Consider the following 19,681-nt stretch of genomic DNA (forward strand, 5'->3'; position numbering starts at 1 on the left):
CTGAATTGTCACGACGGCCCCTGGGAGGGCGGCTCTGGAGGTTTACTGGCCCATTTGACAGATGAGTGCACAGAGACCTACCTGTGCCAGCAAAGGCAGACAAGCTTCGACTCAGGCCTGCCAGACTGCGGTGCCCCTGCTCCGTCTGTGCGGTGGGCCCCCCTGCCATCCCCCACTGCACTCGTCCTGTCCTTCCCTCAGACTGAGGTCTCGATCCTCCCACCCTGCCCAGGTCCTGGTCCTGTCCAGCGCTTCCAGAAAGACCAGTGCCGTGGGTGACGTGGTCAACCTGGTGTCCGTGGATGTACAGCGACTGGTGGAGAGTACCATGTACCTTAACGGGCTGTGGATGACAATCATCTGGATGACTGCCTGCTTTGTCTACCTCTGGCAGGTATGCCGTAGTTCAGAGACCCTGGGGCGGGGGTACCAATGGCATATTGGTGGTGAGCGTGGAATACTCCCCAATACCATTCAGTGGCATTAGGTCACTGTACATCATGGTCACTCTACATCCCCTCCTACTGTCCCGACCCCGTGGGGCACAGGGCCAGGACCCCGTCTGACTTGCTACCTTGTGTCCAAGGCCCGGCATGCAGTAGGCACACCTTCAAACAGTTCCTGACCTGGAGTACATAAATATTAGATGGGAGGGGTGCCCGGCTGGCTTAGTCAGTTGAGCGTCCAGCTCTTGGTTTTGGCTTAGGTCAGGATCTCACAGATCACAGGTTGTGAGATCGAGCCCCAGGTCAGGCTCCCCACTGAGCAGCGAGCCTGAGTGAAGATTCTCTCTCTCTGCTCCTTCCCCCTCTTGAACATGCTCTCACTCTCTCTCCTCTCTCTCTCCAAATAAATAAATCAATCTTTAAAAATAAACAAATAAATGTTAGATGTTATTATCAGGAAGAGAGAGGGCAAGGAAGGACACTCAGGAAAATGCAGAGTGTACGATTGGGCAGACCCCCTGACTCAAGCAAATCTGCAAAAGTCTCACCCATCGCTTCCCTGGCCTTTTGGCAGATGGTCCCCTGACATTAGAGGGTCACCCTGAAATCTGGCTAACGGGGGAGTGGTGGACATCAAAGTTGCCACAGTTAGCATTTGTAGTATGTTTTCCAAGTGATACTATTTTTGCCAGAGAAAGCTTCACCTTCTCTTCACCTTTCTTGGATTATTTTCCCAACCCTGGCTGGGGGCTGTTTGTCTTCTGGGCACTTCTCCACTTGGCCACTAGGTGGCACAATTGTTGCATAAATGAAACTGGCTTGGTCGGTTGTCAAGGAGATTACGGAACTGGTGTCCTTACAGACACAGAAGGGAAACTGAGGGCCTTGGTCTGAAGAGGGGTGGGGTTTGTCTAGAAACTGGGTGCAGATGACCTCGGGTGGAATTTCAAACAGTCACAACCCCCTAGAAATCACTTACCTCATCCGCACCCCATTTTCCAGATAGAGAAACCAAACCCAAGAGGGAACATAACTGTCCCAAAGTCACAAAGCTGGGGGGGGGGGGAGGGCTGCCAGACAAAATACACGACGTCCAGTTAAATACAAATTTCAGAGAAACTGAATAATTTCTTAGTATAAGTATATCCCAAATATAACACGGGACATACTTACACTAAAAAGACATTCGTTATTTCATTTGAAATACAAATTTAACTAGGCATCCTATGTTTTGTTTTGTTTTTTGCTAAATCTGGCAATCTTGTGAGGGGTGAAACGAAGACTAAGATAATAATTGACTGTATGACACGGGCACTTACTATATGTGATGGGCAACGATTGCCCTTTCACAGACGAGGACGCGGCAGCTTAGGGAGGGTAAGTAACTTGCCCAAGGCCACACCAGTAAGTGCCAGGGCCAGGATTTGAACTCAGACCCTGATTCCCGAGATCCGACTTCACCGTTCTGGCCAGGCATGCACCCTTGCACTGTCCTGTCTCGAAGCATGACCTACTCGAATATGCCTCCAGCAGCACTGGGGGAGGGGCACTGTTCCCCTCCATGACAGAGGAGGACTCCATCCTCAGCAGGCGTCCGGTGGCTGCTCGCCTCAGCTTCCCTGGCGTCCCTTGCCTTAGGACACAAGTCTGACCAAATCCCTTGGGATCGTCAGCTGGGCCCCTGGGGATGTCCTGTGGCATCCCACCCTCTGTCTCCAGCTTCTAGGACCCTCTGCCCTCACTGCCATCGCTGTCTTCATGAGCCTACTCCCTCTGAATTTCTTCATCACCAAGAAGAGGAAACAGCATCAGGTGTGACATTTGGGAGAGGGGACACGCTGGGCGGGCAGTGGGAAGGGGAAGCCAGCAGGTCATGGGACTGGCATTGGCGCAGGTGCAGGGAGTGAGGAGGGGAGGGGGGACATGGTGGTGTGAGCCTTTCCCGTCACTCAGACCTCCGCCTTCCACCCAGTACCCCCATCTCGGTGGATGGCAGCTGCACCCCTCGAGCCTTCAGGGCATAAGCCAGTCATGGGTCAGCTTTCAAATGCATCTTTTTTTCTCACATGCCATCTGTCAGCAGATGCATCCAGAATGTTGCCCCTGCCTCACGCTCCCTGGGGCTCTGCTTCTGTCCTCATCCCTACCTGGGCCTCTTCACACACCCCTCTCAGCTCAGAACCATGATGGCTCCCATCGCCTTCAGAGTCCAAGCCAAAATCCTGTGGTGGCCAGTAGGCCAGCTGTGATCTGGCCTCACCTCCTGGCCCTCTGCCCTGGCTCACTCCACTGCCCCGACCCTCAAGCTCCACTCAGGGCCTTTGTGCCCCTGGCTCCCTCTGCCTGGAACGCCCTCCTCCAAGACGTCCCTGTTTCCCCCACCCCAAGCCCTCACGGGCCCCCAGTTACCATAGCAACGTGTCCTTCCCTTAGCACTCAGCTGCTCATCCACTTGGCCTGTGATGTCTGATTCCAGAGCACTTGTCATTTTGTACCTTGCTCTTCCATTTGCTGTCTCTCTTTCTTAAGACTGGAACCCTCGCACCAGGAGGAAATATGCACTGATGTGATCTCAGCTTCTAGAATGATACGTGGCACTTAGAAGGAGGGAGGGAGGGTAGAAGGAGGGAGGGAGGGAAGGAGGAGGGAGATCGGTCTCACACTGTTTCTGCAGCCTCCTGTCTGGCCTCCTCTAAGACATTCTCCACACCTGCCCCTCCTTGGTGAAACACAGGGAAACAGCCTGAACTCCTCCGCCTGACTTCCAAGTCCCAATATGGTCCAGGCCACCTCCCCCTCCCCTACACCACACTGCCTGTCCTCTGGGTCATGCTGTCCCCTCCATCTTCCCCTGTCCACCTCATCCACCCATTCTTTGTGCACTCAGCATGCACAAAGCACCTCCTCCTCATAGCTCACATGTCACTCTCACCTCCAGGAAGCCTTCCAGATGGCACCACACCCAGGCTGGTTCAGGGCTCCGACTCTTCCACCCCTTCCCTGGTCTTGGGGAGCTTCCCTCTGTGATGGCACATCATCTGTCACCCACGATGAGGGCAGAAGCACGGGGACAGAAGGGAGGAGACACCTGCAGTGGTTCAGGGGCAAGATGACAGTGATTTGGGCCAGGATGGTGGGGACAACGATGCTGAGAGGCAGACAGCTTGGGGCCAGGCATGGGGGAAGAATCAACAGCATTTGCTGAAGGTGGGGTGTGATGGTTTTGCAGAAGGAGAATTCTTGAAGTTTCCCTCACCTCTGCCTTCCTCTTCCCTCCGGTCCTAGGAAGAGCACATGAGGCAGAAGGATTCTCGGGCACGGCTCACCAGCTGCATCATCAGGAATATGAAGACAGTCAAGTCCCATGGCTGGGAGGGAGCCTTTCTAGAAAGAATCCTGAGCATCCGAGGCCAGGAGCTGGGCGCCTTGAGGACCTCCAACCTCCTCTTTTCTGTGTCTCTGGTGTCCTTCCAAGTGTCCACGTTTCTGGTGAGCTCACCTGGTCTCTCAGCAGAGCATAGACTAAAAGAGGAAGTGCTTAGGGGGATGAGGTAGGTGGGGCCCCCTACCCTCCAAGATCCTGGAGCTCCTCTTTGCAGACCACCCCATCCATCAAAATGTACCTCTCCTGGATCCTTCTCTCTGCCAGGGATCCTTGCTTTGTGCTGAGTTAGCTAACCAATTAGACCATTCCCCTGAAGGTGGCAGTGGCTAATAAGGTCCGTCATTCTCCTGTAGAAGGTTCCAGGAATCTGGAACTGTTGCTGCTTCTGGCACGAGGATGAGGCAACAGGGGCAGGAAGCTGCAGGGGGAGAACCCCACGTCCACATTAACGCCAGCTGACCCACGGCCGCAGCGGCCCCGCATGGGGCACAGTGCCTGCCCTGTCCTCCAGTTCATTCCACAGATTGCCGCCTGATCTGCTTCCTAAAGCACAGCTCTGACTCCGCTCATGCTGTTGCCGACAAACTGCAATGACTCACTGCCACATAAATAAATAAATGACCCAAACTCCTCCTAAGATATTCAAGGCTGGTGGCAGGTGGGCCTTAACCAGTATTTCCAGAAGGATTAGAACCCCCCACCCCCGGGGGGGGCATCTGGTAACACTCAGAACCACCAGTACCATCACTCAGAACCGTGAGAGCTCCCCAGGCAGGATCACTGAGTCACCATCGCACCAAGTGACCATCGTGTCATCACCAAGTGACACCTAGAACCGAAACATCACCAACACCTAGAACTGACATCACCCAGTGACACCCAGAACCACAGACGCCACCAATGCCCAGGGCCCTCCCTTCGAGTGCTGCGGATACCTGCAACTCCAGGGTCATCTCCAAGGCCTTCTAGGACCACAGGTCCCACCCATGTCTAGAACCTCCCACATGCTACCAAGATCAAACGGCATGATGTCCCCAGATGCCTGGAACCCACAGCTGCTGGTCCTAGAACAGGGGCTGCACACGCAGCTCCCTTCACCAAGACACTTGTATTTTTTAAGAAACACTTGCACAGCTGCATGAAGTAGGAGTGAGGCCAGGGGGACTGGCAGACTTTGGGGTGAGGGGCAGATGGAGGAGACCATTCCAACATGGTGGGCTTGGCCACACAGGCCCTCGGAGATGTCCCGCTTGCTCGGGTTCCCGGGCCAGGCCCCCAGCTCACTGTTACCCCCGGTGTGTCCCCGCAGGCTGCACTGGTTCTGTTTGCTGTCCATACGCTGGTGGCCGAGGAGAACGCCATGGACGCTGAGAAAGCCTTTGTGACCCTCACGGTCCTCACCATCCTCAGAAAGGCTCAGGTTTTCCTGCCCTTGTCCATCAATTCCGTGGTCCAGGTGAGGCAGCGGGGTGGGGAGGCCCTGTGGGGGGAGCCTTGCAGGGGTGTAGCGGGAAGGCCCGACGCCATGCCGCCCCACACTGCCTACACTGGAGGAGGCCGGACAGGGGAGGGAGGAAGAGGCAGGGAGACAGAGCAGGGAAGCAGGGAGGGGCAGAGGATACAGCGTCATGCCAGGCCACCCATTCCCTTTTCACAGCAAGCATTTTTATGTGGATTCTCTTCCCTTGCTGTCTCTACTCACACTGCGCTGTGATGGCGATGAGAGCAAGTGGTCTCGCTGACGCGTCCCTATCTAAACGGCCGCCCTAGGTGGACGAAGTTTGGAATCATTTCTGATAATGGTCTGATGACTCCCTTGGAAAAGCTGCCATCCTCCTCCTGGGTTTCATCTGCAGGATGGCAGCCCGATTGTCCTTATTATGCTAATTAGGGGAGAGGAGCTGGGAGGTCACTGTCACCATCGTGTCCCCACCTCCATGCGCACCATTTCCTGTGACCCCGAAAGCTTTGTGCTAATGCCTTGCAAATGCATCAGGCTTGGGCCACCAGAAGCTTTTCCACATCCTGAGGCATCAGACACCCAGAGCCTGAGTTCTTTTTTTGCTCTTCGGGCATCAGTGACCTGGGGCTTTGGTCTCCGCAGGCCCGGGTGTCCTTTGACCGTCTGGCCACCTTCCTCTGCCTGGAAGAAGTAGACCCTGGGGCTGTGGACTCAAGTCCCTCCAGATGCTGTGAGTGCAGAGTTCAGCTGGAGGGGTGCGGGAGGGATGGCGGGACCAGCAGCACCCCTGCAGCCCCCCCCCCCGACCAAATGCCAGGGTCCTAGCTGGGGGGCTGCTGGCGCCAGGATGGCACATGCGGATGAGGCCGTCAGCCACGTACTGTGGAAACAGACACAGTGATGCTGCTTTCTCCCCATGATTCAGCAGCAACTCGTGAGCACCTACTGTGTGCCACTCTGGGCAGATGGCCGCAAACCCTCTAACCGACCAGGCCCTTGCCCTCAAGCAGAAAGGCCAGGCACATAAGCATGGCCATGTGTTCCCCAAGCTAGAAAACAGACTGAGAGAGGGCATGGCCCTGTTGCGCGATGAGACTCACCAAACGCGGCTTGGCTGGCTTTCCCCTTTCCACCCGCAGCTGCTGGGGAGACGTGCATCAGCATCCACGACGGCACCTTTGCTTGGTCCCGGGACAGCACGCCCTGTCTGCACAGGTACAGCACAGCCTCCCTGGTAACTACCTTCCCGTCAGCAGGAGGGAGATGCCAGAGGTTCCAGCAGCTTCCAACAGCCGGGCGCTGAAGGGTGGGTTAATCTGAGCTGGGGCTGGCGGGTAAATTGGTAGGACCAGCCCTGGGCAGAGAGTTTTGGGGAAGCGAGACTCCTGGAAATAGAAGAACAGGGAGTATGAGCCTCCCCAGTCAGGGAGGAGACACCTCCCCGCTCCCCAGACTGGCCAAGATGACACCGAGAGGGGCCTGGCCAAGAGGAACCCCACGGCCCAGCCTTACCTGCCATATCTGCTTCTTTGCCTTCTGTGTCGGTCCCCGGGTTCATTGTCACCTCCAGCCCCCAACCTTGGCTGGGTCTCTGTGACAGAAAACCCCAGCCCAACCCCGACACTCTGCAAGAAGGGAAAGAAAATACACTGGGCAGTGTTTATGTCGATTGTCAGTCACTCATTCTGTAGTCTTTATTAAACGCTTGCTGTGTGCCAGCCGCTGCTGGAGGCCCAAGGGACAGAGTGAAGGAGACAAACACAGGCACTCTTCCCTTGGGGCTGACCTACCTTCTGATGGGAGCACACAAATGAGAAATCAGGGTAAGGGAGTGATGTTGAGGGAGAGGTGTGATAGTAAGGTCATGATAAAGGGAAGGAATGAGTCTTGCAGCTGTCTGGGAGAAGAGCTTTGTAGGCGGTGGAAACAGTAAGTACAAAGGTCCTGAGGCAGGAGTGTGCCTAGATCAAGTTTCCTCTGTCTCAGCACTGTTTATACTTAGGGCTGGAGATTTCTTTGTTGTAGGGACTGTCCTGTGCTTTGTAGGATATTTAGCAGAACCTCCAGCATCTACCCACTAGCTTTTAGCAGCAAACCCCACCAGGTGTGACAAATGACACTTGAGGGGGGGCATAATCCCTCCAGCTTGAGAACCACTGGCCTACGGTCTTTGAGAAACGGGAGGTCAGTGTGGCTGAAGAAGAGCAGCTAAGGGACAGAGCAGTAAGAGGTTGGGCATCCTTCATGAATTGCTGGGACTTTACCTTTTCTCCTGAGTGAAACGGGGAGCAGAGGGCTTGAGCCAAAGGAGCCTCATGATCTGCCTTGGGTTTTAACGGGTCCCTCTGGCCACAGGGTGGAGGATGGGCTACGGCACACGGGCAGGGGCAGAGGGCAAGTGGTGACCAGCCTAGTGCAGTAACCTAGACAAGAGCAAGGCCGGTAAACCGCCCTGCCGCAGCAGTGTGTGCGTGTGTGTGTGTGTACATACGTGTATGCAGGTGTTCATAGGTGCAGGTGCGTGTACACATACAGGTGTGAGCATATGTGTGCATGTGTTAGAACAGATGTGCTTGTGTGTTTGTGCAGATGTGCGTGTGCACATGTGTCCGTGCTCGCGTTTGCACGTGTGGTATGTGTGGTGTGCATGGTGTGTGCTTGCCTGACTTTGTGTGGGAGGCTGCGTGCGTGTATGTGTGTGCTGTAGTGTGTGTGTGCTTGTGTGAGTGCACGTGTGTGCATGCATATGCATGTGCATGGGGAAGGATGGCTGCTTGAGTCGCCAGACAGGGACCGGGAGAGGGAAGGACCTCTGGATGAGTCTCCAGCGGAAATGCTGGCTCCGTCTGGGGTTGCCCAGTCCTGTGCAGACTCAGACTGGGCCCTACCCAGGAACATGTTTCCCCTCCTGTGTTGCCAGGATCAACCTCACTGTGCCCCAGGGTCATCTGCTGGCTGTTGTCGGTGCCGTGGGGGCAGGGAAGTCCTCCCTGCTGTCTGCCCTCCTCGGGGAGCTGTCAAAGGTGGAGGGATCGGTGAGGATCAAGGTGAGGCTGCCCCCTTGCCTGTCTACTAGAATGTCCCCCATTATAAAAGCCCTCTGGCTCCTCCCCATGCCCCCCACTCCTGCCCCCTTCCTCCCTGCCCCTCCCCACTTCTCCACCTTCTCCGAAATCGCTCCTACCTCCATCCCTATCAGCCTCTTAATGGCCAAATGAGTTTGCATTGTAGGGTTCCGTGGCTTACGTGCCCCAGGAGGCCTGGGTCCAGAACACGTCCGTGGTAGAGAATGTGTGCTTCAGGCAGAAGCTGGACCCGCTGTGGCTGGAGAGGGTTCTGGAGGCCTGCGCCCTGTGGCCAGACGTGAGCAGCTTCCCTGCAGGGGTCCACACCAAAATTGGGGAGCAGGTGAGGGTCTTGGGGACTTCTTGGCACAGAGAGGCATCAGAGCTCCGGACCATTTGCCTCCCTGACCTGTGGGGCCATGTGGAGGGAGGGACAAAGAGGAGACCAGGGAGCAGGGAAATGGGGCAGACAGAGGGCCTCGCTCAGGGCTGAACACATAGGAAGAGCTCAATCAATAGTGACTAATGAGCGAATGATTGCAAATAGAGACAAAAGCAGAGGTGTGGTAGGGATTGGTGGAAAGGGGTTTTCAGCAACAGGGAGTCAGGAGACCTGGGCTCCCGTCCTGCCCTGCCCTGCTTTTCTGGGTGACATTGGTCAAATAGCTTCCCCTCTCTGGGCCTCATCAAAGGGTCTGGGGCAGAAAAGTCCAATAGACAGGATATAAGCATCTGGAGTTACAGATTGGGGAGGGGTTAGCAAACTATGACCCCCCACGTCAAATCCAGTCCACTGTGTGTTTTTGTGCATGAAGTTTTTTTGGGACACGGCCACACCCAGTCATTTACCCAGGGTCCATGGCTGCTTTGCATGACAGGGGCAGAGATGAGCATTTGTCATGGAGACTAGGGCTTAAATAGTTACTGTCTGGCCCCCTACAGAAAAAGTTTGCCCTGCCCAGGATTAGGGGATTAGGGAGGGGAGAGTGAAAAGGTAGGAGCAACTATTAAGGGAATGAGTGGGTTTCCTGGCTAGAAGAGGAGAGGGCCCAGGAGAGGGTCTGGAGGAGCCCGTGTGCAGCTAAGGAGTGTCCAGGGAGGAGGACGGGGAGGGTATTTCAGAAGGAAGGAAGGTTCCTTCACCTCTGTCCTGCTGTCACATCCTAAACCAAACCAATGCTCCCCCAGGAACTGCCCACCCCCATCCCCAGTGACCAGAGCTCCATCCTTCCAGAGCTCAGATCCCAAACCTTGGTGTCATCCTTGATTTTCCTCTTTTCCCTACACCCATACATCTGATCATCAGCAAATCCTGCTGAGTCCACCTTCAGGGGAGACCCAGAGTGTCCTGGTATCGTTCACCATCAATCTTCCCTACATGGCTGCCCTGCTTGTTTCTGTCTTCACTCCAGGTACGCTAATCCGGATGCAGCAGCTAAAGGGATTCTGTTCAAATATAGGGCACACCACATCCTTCCTCTGCTTGGAATCTTCCCAAGGTCATCCCATCTCCCTCAGAGTCAAAGCCAAAGTCCTGACAGTCGGTAACAAGGCTTCTCAAGGTCTGGCCCCACTTATCTGACCCCATCTCCTATCATTGCTCCCCCTTTCCTGTTTCACCCCAGCCACATGGATCTCCATGCTGTTCATGAAACACCCAAAGCACGTTTCCTACCTCAGGGCCTTTGCACCTGCTCTTCTCTCTGCTTGTAAAGCTCTTTCCCAGGGGTCCACATGGCTCATCCCTCACTTCTTTCAGGTCTCAACTCAAATGTCCCCTTAGTGGAGAGGCCTTACCTGACCACCACCTTACCCAGCACAGCAACCCTCCTCATGCTGGTTCAGCGTACACACTAATTCTACTTTCTTAGTCTTCATAGCACATAACACCTTCCCGCAGGTGATATATTTCACTTGTTTGTTATTGATGATGTGTCTCCCACCCCACCCTCATTACAGTATAAGATGCATGAGAGCAGGGACTGGGTCTTGTTCATTGCTGTATCCCCAGAGCCTAGTACACTGGGTGTATAGTAGCCATGTGGAAAATGTGAGTGGAATGAACAAACGAATGAATGAATGAAAAAAAGAAAGAAAGAAAGAAAGAAAGAAAGAAAGAAAGAAAGAAAGAAAGAAAGAAAGAAAGAGAAAGAAAGAGAAAAAATAAGGACTGGGTTGAACAATAGGGAGATGACTGGTGTCCCTGAGGAAGGCGGGACCATACGATGGGGAAAGGAGAACGCAAGCCAGATTCAAGGGACAAGTGGGTGGGAGGAGAGGACGTAGGTGCAGAGCGTGTGGACAACTCCTCCGGGAAGCGAGGCTGGGTGGAGGCCGAGGGGGACGCTGGCTCGAGAGCAAGCGTGTGAAGCTGGCAGGTGGCCCCAGGGGACAGGCACAGCGAGCTGGCCCTCACTCTGATGAGCAGTTGTACACCAGGCCCCTGTCCCTCTGCTGTGGCCACAGGGCATGACTCTCTCTGGAGGCCAGAAGCAGCGGCTGAGCCTGGCCCGGGCCGTGTACAGGAAGGCTGCCGTGTACCTGCTCGATGACCCCCTGGCGGCCCTGGATGCCCACGTTGGCCAGCACGTCTTCGACCAGGTCATTGGGCCCGGTGGGCTGCTCCGTGGGACGGTAAGTTCGGGGAAACGTGTCAACGTTCACAGGGCAAAGGCAGGGGACGTCCTGACCCCCGTCTGCCCGCCGTGCTCCTCGAGTCTCATTTTCCTCTACAATGGTCAGCTCTGGCTCTGACAATGCCGCATGACAACCGACCCCCAATCTCAGTGGCTTATGACAGTTAATTCTTGCTTTCGGGTCATGGTTAGACTATTCCAGCTCAACCTCAGGTCACTGGCCAGGTTTGGGGGAAGCCTGTGTCTCCTTGTTTTGAGACACCGCTTGAAGGAGATCCTCTGTTGCTCTGCTGGGCCGTGGAGAAAGGGAGCAGGAATACAAGGAGGGGAGCTCTCCCCGCGCTGAGCCCCAGGACACTGCCTGCCCCTCCCCCCAGCTCTGGAAGACTGGTCAAACACAGGAGTGTAACTCCCACCCCTTCCCTGCCCAGACACGGATTCTCGTGACCCACGCACTCCACGTCCTGCCCCAGGCTGATTGGATCATGGTGCTGGAAGACGGAGCCATCGCAGAGATGGGTCCCTACCAGGAGCTTCTGCACAGGAAGGGGGCCCTGGTGGGCCTTCTGGACGCAGCCAGACATCCAGCAGGCAGTGGAGATGCAGGTATTGGCTGTGCTTTGCTGGCTGCCTGTGCCTGGCTCCTGCCACCCGAGGGGAGAAGGCTCCCAGGATCCCCCTGGCGTGACTAGAACCCTCTGGCCACAGCCTCCGTGGGGGCCCAGGCCTGGAAGCAGACGGCTCTCCGAGGAGGACATCCCTCCCCTCAGTTGGAGCCAGTGACACCTTCTGTGAACCAGGGATGGGGCTGAGTGCGTCTACGGATGTTACTTCGTGAGATCCGGGCCACTGCCCAATGAGGCACGTGCAGCCTCTGCTGCCCTGTTACTAGTGAGCACACTGGGCAAAGACGAATTTTCTGAGGTCACAAGATTAGAATGTGGGGGTGTTCAAATCTGACATCTGGGTCCTAACGCTGCAGAGGCAGAGCAAGGTGGTCACCTGGTGGCTAGAGGCCAGAAGGCCCACGACACACTAGCTGGGGCTTTTGGTTTTTTTGTTTGTTTTAAGATTTTACTTATTTGTCAGAGAGAGTGACCTAGCACGCACAAGCAGAGGGAGAAGCAGGCTCCCCGCTGAGCAAGGAGCCCAACACGGGCTTCAATCCCATGACCCTAAAATCATGACCTGAGCCGAAGACAGACGCTTAACCGACGAAGCCACCCAGGTGTCCCGTAGCTAGAACTTCTAATAACCAGAAAACACAATGCGTGCTGCAAAAATGACCACACATCAGAAGTGAAGCCGCTGATGCGAGCCCCCCCACGGTGACTGGCTCCTCCCATGCACGAGCTCATTTAATCGTCGCAATGCCTCTGCGAGGCCAGAGCTGTCTTTGCCTCCATTTCACAGATGAGAAAACCAAGGCCCAGAGGTGAAGGAACTGGCCCAAGCTCACGTGGCTTCTAGGTGGTAGCGCTGGCCATTTGAACCAAGCAGCTTGACGCCAGAACATGTGCCTTTTCATGAACAGGCTGGATGCTGCCCTCACCCCAACCCCCCCCCCCACCATGACAAAGCAAGGACACACAGTCAGGGGCCCCCAGCCCCAGGCTTTGCCTTGGCTGAAAACATCTGTTGAGCACTGGCTCACCCTGGTAAAAGTCCAAAACGTTGACTCACCATGTCACCCTCCTGGAGCTTGGAGATGGAACCCATCTGGCTTGGGGGACGGTCGGATGAGGGTCCTTCCTCGGGGAGGTGACTCCTGGGGTTGGCTGGCAGTTACTAGAAAAGCACATTCCAGGCACAAGAAACTGCTGGGGCAAGGCTATCAGAGGGAACATGGAGCAGTTCACCATGCATAGTATTTGCTACTGCTTTCCAGCCCCAAGTTCGTAGCACGTGTGCAATCATGTTTGCTGAGGGAAGGAAGGGAGGGAGGGAGGAATAATGTTCCCAGAAGAACCCAGGGAGGGTGGAGAGCAGTTGCAGGAGCCAGGTCGGAGGAGAGATGCTCAGACAGGTGAAGGCCATATAGCCAGCAGATGTCAAAGCCAGTGTCTGGACGCCGAGTGCTGACCCCCATCACGTGACGGGCCTCCTTTGACCTTGCAGAAACAGAACTCACGACCGAGTCCATGGACCCCAGAGGCTCTGCCGGACACGGGAGGCCCGCAGGTGGACCTGAGAGGTGAGTCCGCTGTGGTGCTGAGTGCAGGGAGGGCACGGGCTGAGGCCGTGGGGCAGGGTCCCTGGGTCACCAGCTGCATCTCAGGCAGCTAAGGGCGGCCCAAACTATTCCGGACCCCACCCCTGTTCAGTGCCCACCGTGGTGCTCAGCTGCGGGATTCTTCACTTAAAGTATTTGATAATCAACCGGCCAAAATGATGAAGTCCTCAAGCGGCCAGTTCATAGAATGCCCAGTGTGCCCTCAAACATGACGAATGCCTTACAGTTTGTCAGGTGGGCTTGTTGCCAGAGGGGAGCAGGGCTGGCTCCAAAGAAAGCTCCTCGCCACAGGTGTTAATGACCTGCTTGGTCATCGTGCTTGACAAGCTTGCCGCACAAAGGGCTTGAGTCTACACTCATGGGAGCACTTGGCGCAGGCCAGAACACACGGGGCAGGGGGTTCACCGGAAGGCCTGCTGTCCCCTTCTCTCCAGCCCCCTCTGGCCAGGCCATAGCTGGACTCATCGGGGGCTGCCTGCCACAGAGGAACCGAGCCACCCGGTGCTCTTGCTTTTCACGAAAAGTGATTTTGTAAAACACAACAGTGGACCCCTGGGTGCTAGGCAGTGTGAGCTTAAGTGTCAGTTGTCGGGGGACCCCAGGGGGATCTGGAGGGGCCTTGGTCCCTGGGGGTAAGTAGAGGCTGGGCACAGCTTCTCCCCATGCCAACTAGCTACCCAGAGTACGTCTGGGTCACACAGTGGACAGTCCCACCTGTCTTCACAATAATCTTACGTAAGATCAGATAGATGATAAAAATAGATAGACAGACATATAGATAGATATTCACAGATGAACATATAGATAGATGATAGACTGATAAATGATGGATGGGTAGAAGATTGAATGGTAGCTAGACAGGCAAACATAGACTAGCCCCATTTGACGGCTGAAGAAACTGAGGCGCAGACAGGATAAGTCAGCTGCCCATGGCTTCACAGTCAGCAGATGGCAATTCACGTTTAAGGTTAAGGCAGCCCACTTGTCCACAGATGAAAGGAACATACAAGAAATCCTCAATGTTGAATTGTGCAAAATGGACATTCTGCCAAACTGGACTGATAAATCTGAGGGTAAACAGCAGGGGCAAACAAAATGATTGTAGCAAAACTTAAGCCAAAACAAAGACTCGGAAAAACCACATTCCAAAGTTGGGCAAATAAGTTCATTCAGTGGGACAGCATCAGAAGAATAGGCTGGCTCGCCTCTGGGGTACGAGGTGGCATTTCGCCGGGCACCACAGAGGGAGGACAGAGCACGACGCCCCGTGGTGCTCAATATGCTAGTAGAACGAACGTGTGAGTGAACAAGTGAGTGGAGAGTGTAGCTCAGGGTTCATTGGCTACCAGTGGCCTTGAGGGTCCACACACAGCCCATGGACAGACACTGATTTGTCCTCCTTTCCTCTCAATGGCAGGTCCTTGAAGTTAGTCCCCGAGAAGGACGGCACCACCTCAGAGGCCCAGTCAGGGGATGCCCTAGAGGAGCCCGAGTGGGCAGGACGGCCAACAGGAGAGGACGGCGTGCGGAAGGGCAGGGTAACCACCAGCTGCTCCCTCCCCTCTGTGTCCACTGCTACAGCTGCCCACCCCCCTCCACCCCTCAGGGCTCAAGACCTCCCATCAGATACAGCACTGGGAAGGGAGCGGGGAGACTCACCTTTATTGAACACCTGCTGTGTGCCAAGTAAGACTCTAGACGCTTCATGTTTCTTAATGCTTACAACCACCCTATACTTAGATGATGGTAGCCCCATTTTAGAGATGAAGAAACTGAGATCTTAAAGAGTTTGTCTGTGTTCTCATAGCTAGCAAGGGAGCAACCTGGGACTCAAATCTAGGACAGTCAGAATCTGCAGCTTATACTATTTCTTTTCTTGTATGCTGCTTTGTCCACCCATCCATCCACCTACCCACTCATTCATTCCTCACCACCCACCCAATCCATCCTGCTTATCCATCCAGCCACTTACCACCTAATCAGTCATCTACCCATTTCACCGAACCTCCCACCCATTCACTCATCCATCTATTTATTCATCTTCCATCCATCCACCCGTCCACCTACCCATCTTCCATCTATCCATCCACACACCCACTTATCCATCCACCCACCTCCCTATCCATCAACCCATCTTCCATCTATCCACCCATCCACTCAGTTAACCATCCATCCACCCACCCACCCATTCATCTACTCATCTTCCATCTATCCACCCACCCACCCACTTACCCATCCATCCATCAACTCACCTATGCACCCACTCATCTACAGACTCACTATTTATCCATCCACCCATCTATCCATTCATTCACCCATTCACCCACTCACCAATCACCCATTGTCCCACCCAACCATCCACCCAGAACACATTTATAGAACCCCCATTACATACCAGGCAATGTCTCTGCTCTGGTGGAGACTGTATACTAGTGGCGGGAGACAGTCAGCAAACAATCGGGCTACTAAGCAAGGTAATAGCAGATAATGATAGAAGCTATAAAAAAAAAAAAAAAAAAAAAAGAAGGGCAATGAGATGGGGATCAGCCAACTGAGGGTCAGGAGCCTGCTTGGATTAAGATGCTCTGAAGAGTGACACTTGAGGTGAACCCTAAAGCAAGGGACCAGCCGCAGAAAGAGCAGTGGGAAAGCATTCCAGGCAGAGGGAACAGCAGGTGCAAAGTCTCTGAGGTGGGAAGGAGCTTAGGGTGCCAGAGAAAAGAAGAGGCTTCCCATGAGACCAGCAGATAGTGAGTAGGAGGTAAGGTCAGAGAAATGACTAGAAGTTTGGAATTTCTTCTGAGAGCAAGAGAAAGCCACGAGCAGGTCAGCAACAGCAAGATGGGGTCGGGTTGATGTTTCCAGAAGTTTGCGCTGGCTATAGCCATGTGAAGAACTTCAGATTCATGGGAGCTGGACCTCAGGCAAGGGTCTTAACCTCTTCGTGCCTTGGTTTCCTTATCTGTCAGGTGGGAATTATGATGGGGGCAGAGACACATGCCTGTCCTGTAGCCTGTGTTCAATAAATCACTCCCAAGCCAGGAAGGGCCACAGCCTGTCCCCTTTACGGCTCTCACGGGCCCTCTGAGGGTTCTGCAGGGGAAGGGGTCTGGAGGCGAGGTGGGGCCTGAAGGAGAGATGGCACTGCTGGTGGGAGGCACTGAGAGAAGACAAGTAAGGTCTGCATCGTGGTTCCATCTGCCCTGTCGATGTGTTTTGAGGGCCTCACGTGGTCTTTCCTCCCTTCCTTCCCCCGGGGCCTCTCTCTGCCCCTGTCTCCCCTCCATGTGCTACAGGTGAAGGCCACCATGTACCTGACCTACCTGCGGGCTGTCAGGGCTCCCCTCTGCCTCTACGTACTCTTCCTCTTCCTCTGCCAGCAAGTGGCCTCCTTCTGCTGCGGCTACTGGCTGAGCCTGTGGGCGGACGACCCCACTGTGGACGGGCGGCAGACACAGGCGGCTTTGCGGGGCTGGATCTTTGGGCTCCTGGGCTGCCTCCAAGGTACCCCTCGCCGGCCTTCCTCGCCCTTCATCCTCCCAGCCCCCTCCAAGATGCTCAAGGCTCCCTGCTCTGCCCGTCCCTGGATTCCCCTGTCCTCCCTGGACATCTGGGCAAACATCCTGGGCCCAAGTGCAAACCTGCATCCTTCAGATAAGACTTGGGGGAGTGGGGGATATGGCACATCCCCCCCTCTCCTGGAGCCCCGGAATCTGTACCAGACTCATCAGCAAATAAATGCAGGATCTTGGCCCCCCGTGGTTGGGAGCAGCTGAGGACTCAGGCGGGGAGAGGCCATCCTCGGCGTTTGGATTGGCCAGGGATAAGACAGGGAGGGAAGTGAGCCGCACCCTGAGCACACGGATCAGCATTGGGAGGAAGGGGGTATATTAGCTTCCTAGGACTGATGCAAATTACCACCAACTTGGTAGCTGGGAACAACAGAAACTTAGGTCTCACAGTCCTGAAGCCAGAAGCCCACAACCAAGCTCTCGGCAGGACTGGTTCTTCTCAGAGGCTCTGAGGGAACATCGGTCCTGGGCCTCTCTCCCAGCTTCTGTTAGGGGCCAGCAATTCTTGGCTTGCAGTATCTGTACCTGTCTTCACATCACCTTCTCCGTGCCTCTGGGTGTCTCTTCTTCTCGTAAGGACACTAGTTGTTGGATTTAGAACCCCCTCTAAATCCAGGGTGATATCATCTCAAGATCTTTCATGGAAAACAAATCTGAAGATCCTCTTCCCAAATAAGGTCACATTCTGAGGTTCCTGGTGGCCTTGAGTTTGCAGGGTGGGGAGGCACACTATTTAACCCACTGTAGGGTGGTTCCGTCAGGGGACTGTCAGGGTGGTCAGATCATAAGGTGGCCACCATGCGGTGGTTGGGGGGTGGTCTCAGCTCTCATGCTCTGATACCCTCTCTCTCTCCCCAGCCCTTGGGCTGTTTGCCTCCATGACCATGGTGCTCCTAGGGGGAATCCGGGCATCCAGCCTGCTTTTCCAGAGACTTCTGTGGGATGTGGTGCCGGCTCCCATTGGCTTCTTTGAGCGGACCCTCTTCGGGAAACTGCTGAATCATTTCTCCAAGGAGACAGACACAGTCGATGTGGACATCCCAGACAAAATCCGGTCCTTGCTGATTTATATCTTCGGACTCCTGGAGGTCATCCTGGTGGTGACGGTGGCCACCCCACTGGCTGCTGTGGCCATCCTGCCGCTGCTGGTCCTCTATGCTGGGTTTCAGGTAGGGAGAGACTGAGCAGGTTCCTGGGGCCAGCTCAGGTCAGCTCAGGCAGTCGTCTGTCTCTGGGCAGGATTCCCTGTACAAGCTTCTGCCCAGTGGGCATCTGGGCACCATCCCTAGAAGAATTCCCAGAGGCAGAGACACCACAATTTGAGACACCACAACCTACAACCACCGCTGTCTTCTCTCCAGTCTTCTTGACTTGGCTTGGGGAAGGACAGTGGGGGGGGCAGGCAGAGGTGGGTTCAAATCCAGGCCCTGCCACTTACTTGCCATAGAGATCTGAACCAGCTGCTTTGTCCCTCCAGGCCTTAGGTGTTCCCATCTGTCAATCGTGAAGCCCATGAACGCTCTCCTCACGTTAATAAATACTATTTGTAAAGAGCCTAGCACACAACCTGACGCCAGTCCTCCTTGCCTGCACACAAGTGGCAACTCAAACCAAATAACATTGCGGATTACTTGTTCCCAGGGCCTGGTATGGGGGCTCTGGTTAAGGGAATGCATTCCACTTGGCCAACTGCCTTCCGTGTCCTTTATGGTTTTGTTCCCACAGGGACTGGCCCTAAGTGAAGCAGGTGGCCTCAGAGCTGGGAATGAGACATTCACACCAGGAGTGATTTCTCAATCCTGGCTGTGTCTGAGAATCACCCAGGTTTTTTTTTTTAAACATACCTAGGCCAAGGTGACCCCACCAGAGATTCGGACTTACTCGTTCTGGGATGAGGCCACGGGAAGGTTTTAGAGCTTCCCAGGTGATCTTAAAAAGGACAATGTAACTCTGATTCTGCAAGGAGATGGGAGCCCAGAGACAGGAAGCAACTAGGCCAAGGTCACAGAGCAAGCTGGTAGCAGAGCCTGGTCAGAAAGTCTGTCCTTGAGGCTCCCCTGTGCTTCTGTGTCTGTGACTTCTCCCCTCCGCACCTGTCCCACTGCAGAGCCTGTACACGGCCAGCCTGTGCCAGCTCAGACGCCTGGAGTCAGCCAGGCACTCGCTCGTGTGTTCCCATGTGGCCGAGACCTTCCAGGGCAGCGCCGTGGTCAGAGCCTTCCGGGCCCAGTGCCCCTTTATGGCTCAGAATGACACACACGTGGACGAAAGCCAGAGAGTCAGTTTCCCACGGCTGGTGGCTGAAAGGTAGGAAGGGCCTGGGGGCAGAGAAGACACCATACTCCATCTCTGTCCCCACAGAGTAAGACCGAGGGTCCTACTGTGTGGCCAGAGAGCTCAGTGGCCTGCCTAAGGTCACACGGCAAGGCGGGGATAAAAGTGAGACTGCATACCAGGCATGCACTTGCCTTGCGCCGGGAGTGGGTGGAATGTGGCCTGAGGCATCCCCCGCAGCAGGTGGGCAGGAGGTAGAGATGTCCACAGGAGGGAAGAAGCCTCTGTGGCCAGGCCACTGGACCAGCCTCTGTTGCCTCGGTGATAGAGGAGCTGCACAAGCCTTCTCAGCCTCCTTTCGGGAACGCAGGCTTTGAGCACAGACAGGCATGGGCTCCAATCCCAGCCCGGCAACTTCCTCGCTGGGTGATCTTGGGCAAGTTACACACCTCTCTGAGCCTCCTTTGTCAAAGGGGGATGGCTTTCGTGGGGTGGCCGTCAGGATTCAGGAAATCCACTTGGCTGGTATTCCTAACAAGCTTACTACGTGCCCCACACAGTTCTGAGCCCTCTACATGGATTTATTCATTTAGTCCTATTAACAACTC

At 55.0% G+C, this 19,681-nt stretch overlaps 1 protein-coding gene and 1 long non-coding RNA gene across 3 annotated transcripts in view; one reads left to right on the forward strand and one right to left on the reverse strand.

Moving 5' to 3' along the window:
* The window catches only part of ABCC6 (ATP binding cassette subfamily C member 6), a 56,676-nt gene that overhangs the window by 21,827 nt on the left and 15,168 nt on the right, over positions 1 to 19,681 (forward strand). Inside the window, exons 10-24 of the mRNA XM_040635281.1 lie at positions 233 to 394; positions 2,166 to 2,258; positions 3,732 to 3,935; positions 5,141 to 5,287; positions 5,936 to 6,023; positions 6,433 to 6,508; positions 8,214 to 8,340; positions 8,525 to 8,701; positions 10,825 to 10,992; positions 11,426 to 11,600; positions 13,113 to 13,188; positions 14,645 to 14,765; positions 16,524 to 16,731; positions 17,658 to 17,968; positions 18,907 to 19,106. Coding sequence (XP_040491215.1) covers positions 233 to 394; positions 2,166 to 2,258; positions 3,732 to 3,935; positions 5,141 to 5,287; positions 5,936 to 6,023; positions 6,433 to 6,508; positions 8,214 to 8,340; positions 8,525 to 8,701; positions 10,825 to 10,992; positions 11,426 to 11,600; positions 13,113 to 13,188; positions 14,645 to 14,765; positions 16,524 to 16,731; positions 17,658 to 17,968; positions 18,907 to 19,106 — 2,333 coding nt within the window. The remainder of the gene's footprint in view (positions 1 to 232; positions 395 to 2,165; positions 2,259 to 3,731; positions 3,936 to 5,140; positions 5,288 to 5,935; positions 6,024 to 6,432; positions 6,509 to 8,213; positions 8,341 to 8,524; positions 8,702 to 10,824; positions 10,993 to 11,425; positions 11,601 to 13,112; positions 13,189 to 14,644; positions 14,766 to 16,523; positions 16,732 to 17,657; positions 17,969 to 18,906; positions 19,107 to 19,681) is intronic.
* Positions 8,165 to 17,652, reverse strand: LOC121103782. Of its 2 annotated transcripts, XR_005836048.1 has the most exons (6): positions 17,325 to 17,652; positions 16,551 to 16,643; positions 15,623 to 15,724; positions 12,678 to 12,782; positions 8,478 to 8,669; positions 8,165 to 8,307 (listed from the first exon to the last, which is right to left on the reverse strand). It is a non-coding gene; the product is annotated as an uncharacterized LOC121103782 (long non-coding RNA). The 2 variants fall into 2 exon arrangements; XR_005836047.1 differs by lacking the exon at positions 17,325 to 17,652 and having other exon boundaries at positions 16,551 to 16,689.

Source organism: Ursus maritimus, unplaced genomic scaffold (genome assembly GCF_017311325.1).
Source record: "Ursus maritimus isolate PB19 unplaced genomic scaffold, ASM1731132v1 scaffold_2, whole genome shotgun sequence".
Classification (NCBI taxonomy): domain Eukaryota; kingdom Metazoa; phylum Chordata; class Mammalia; order Carnivora; family Ursidae; genus Ursus; species Ursus maritimus.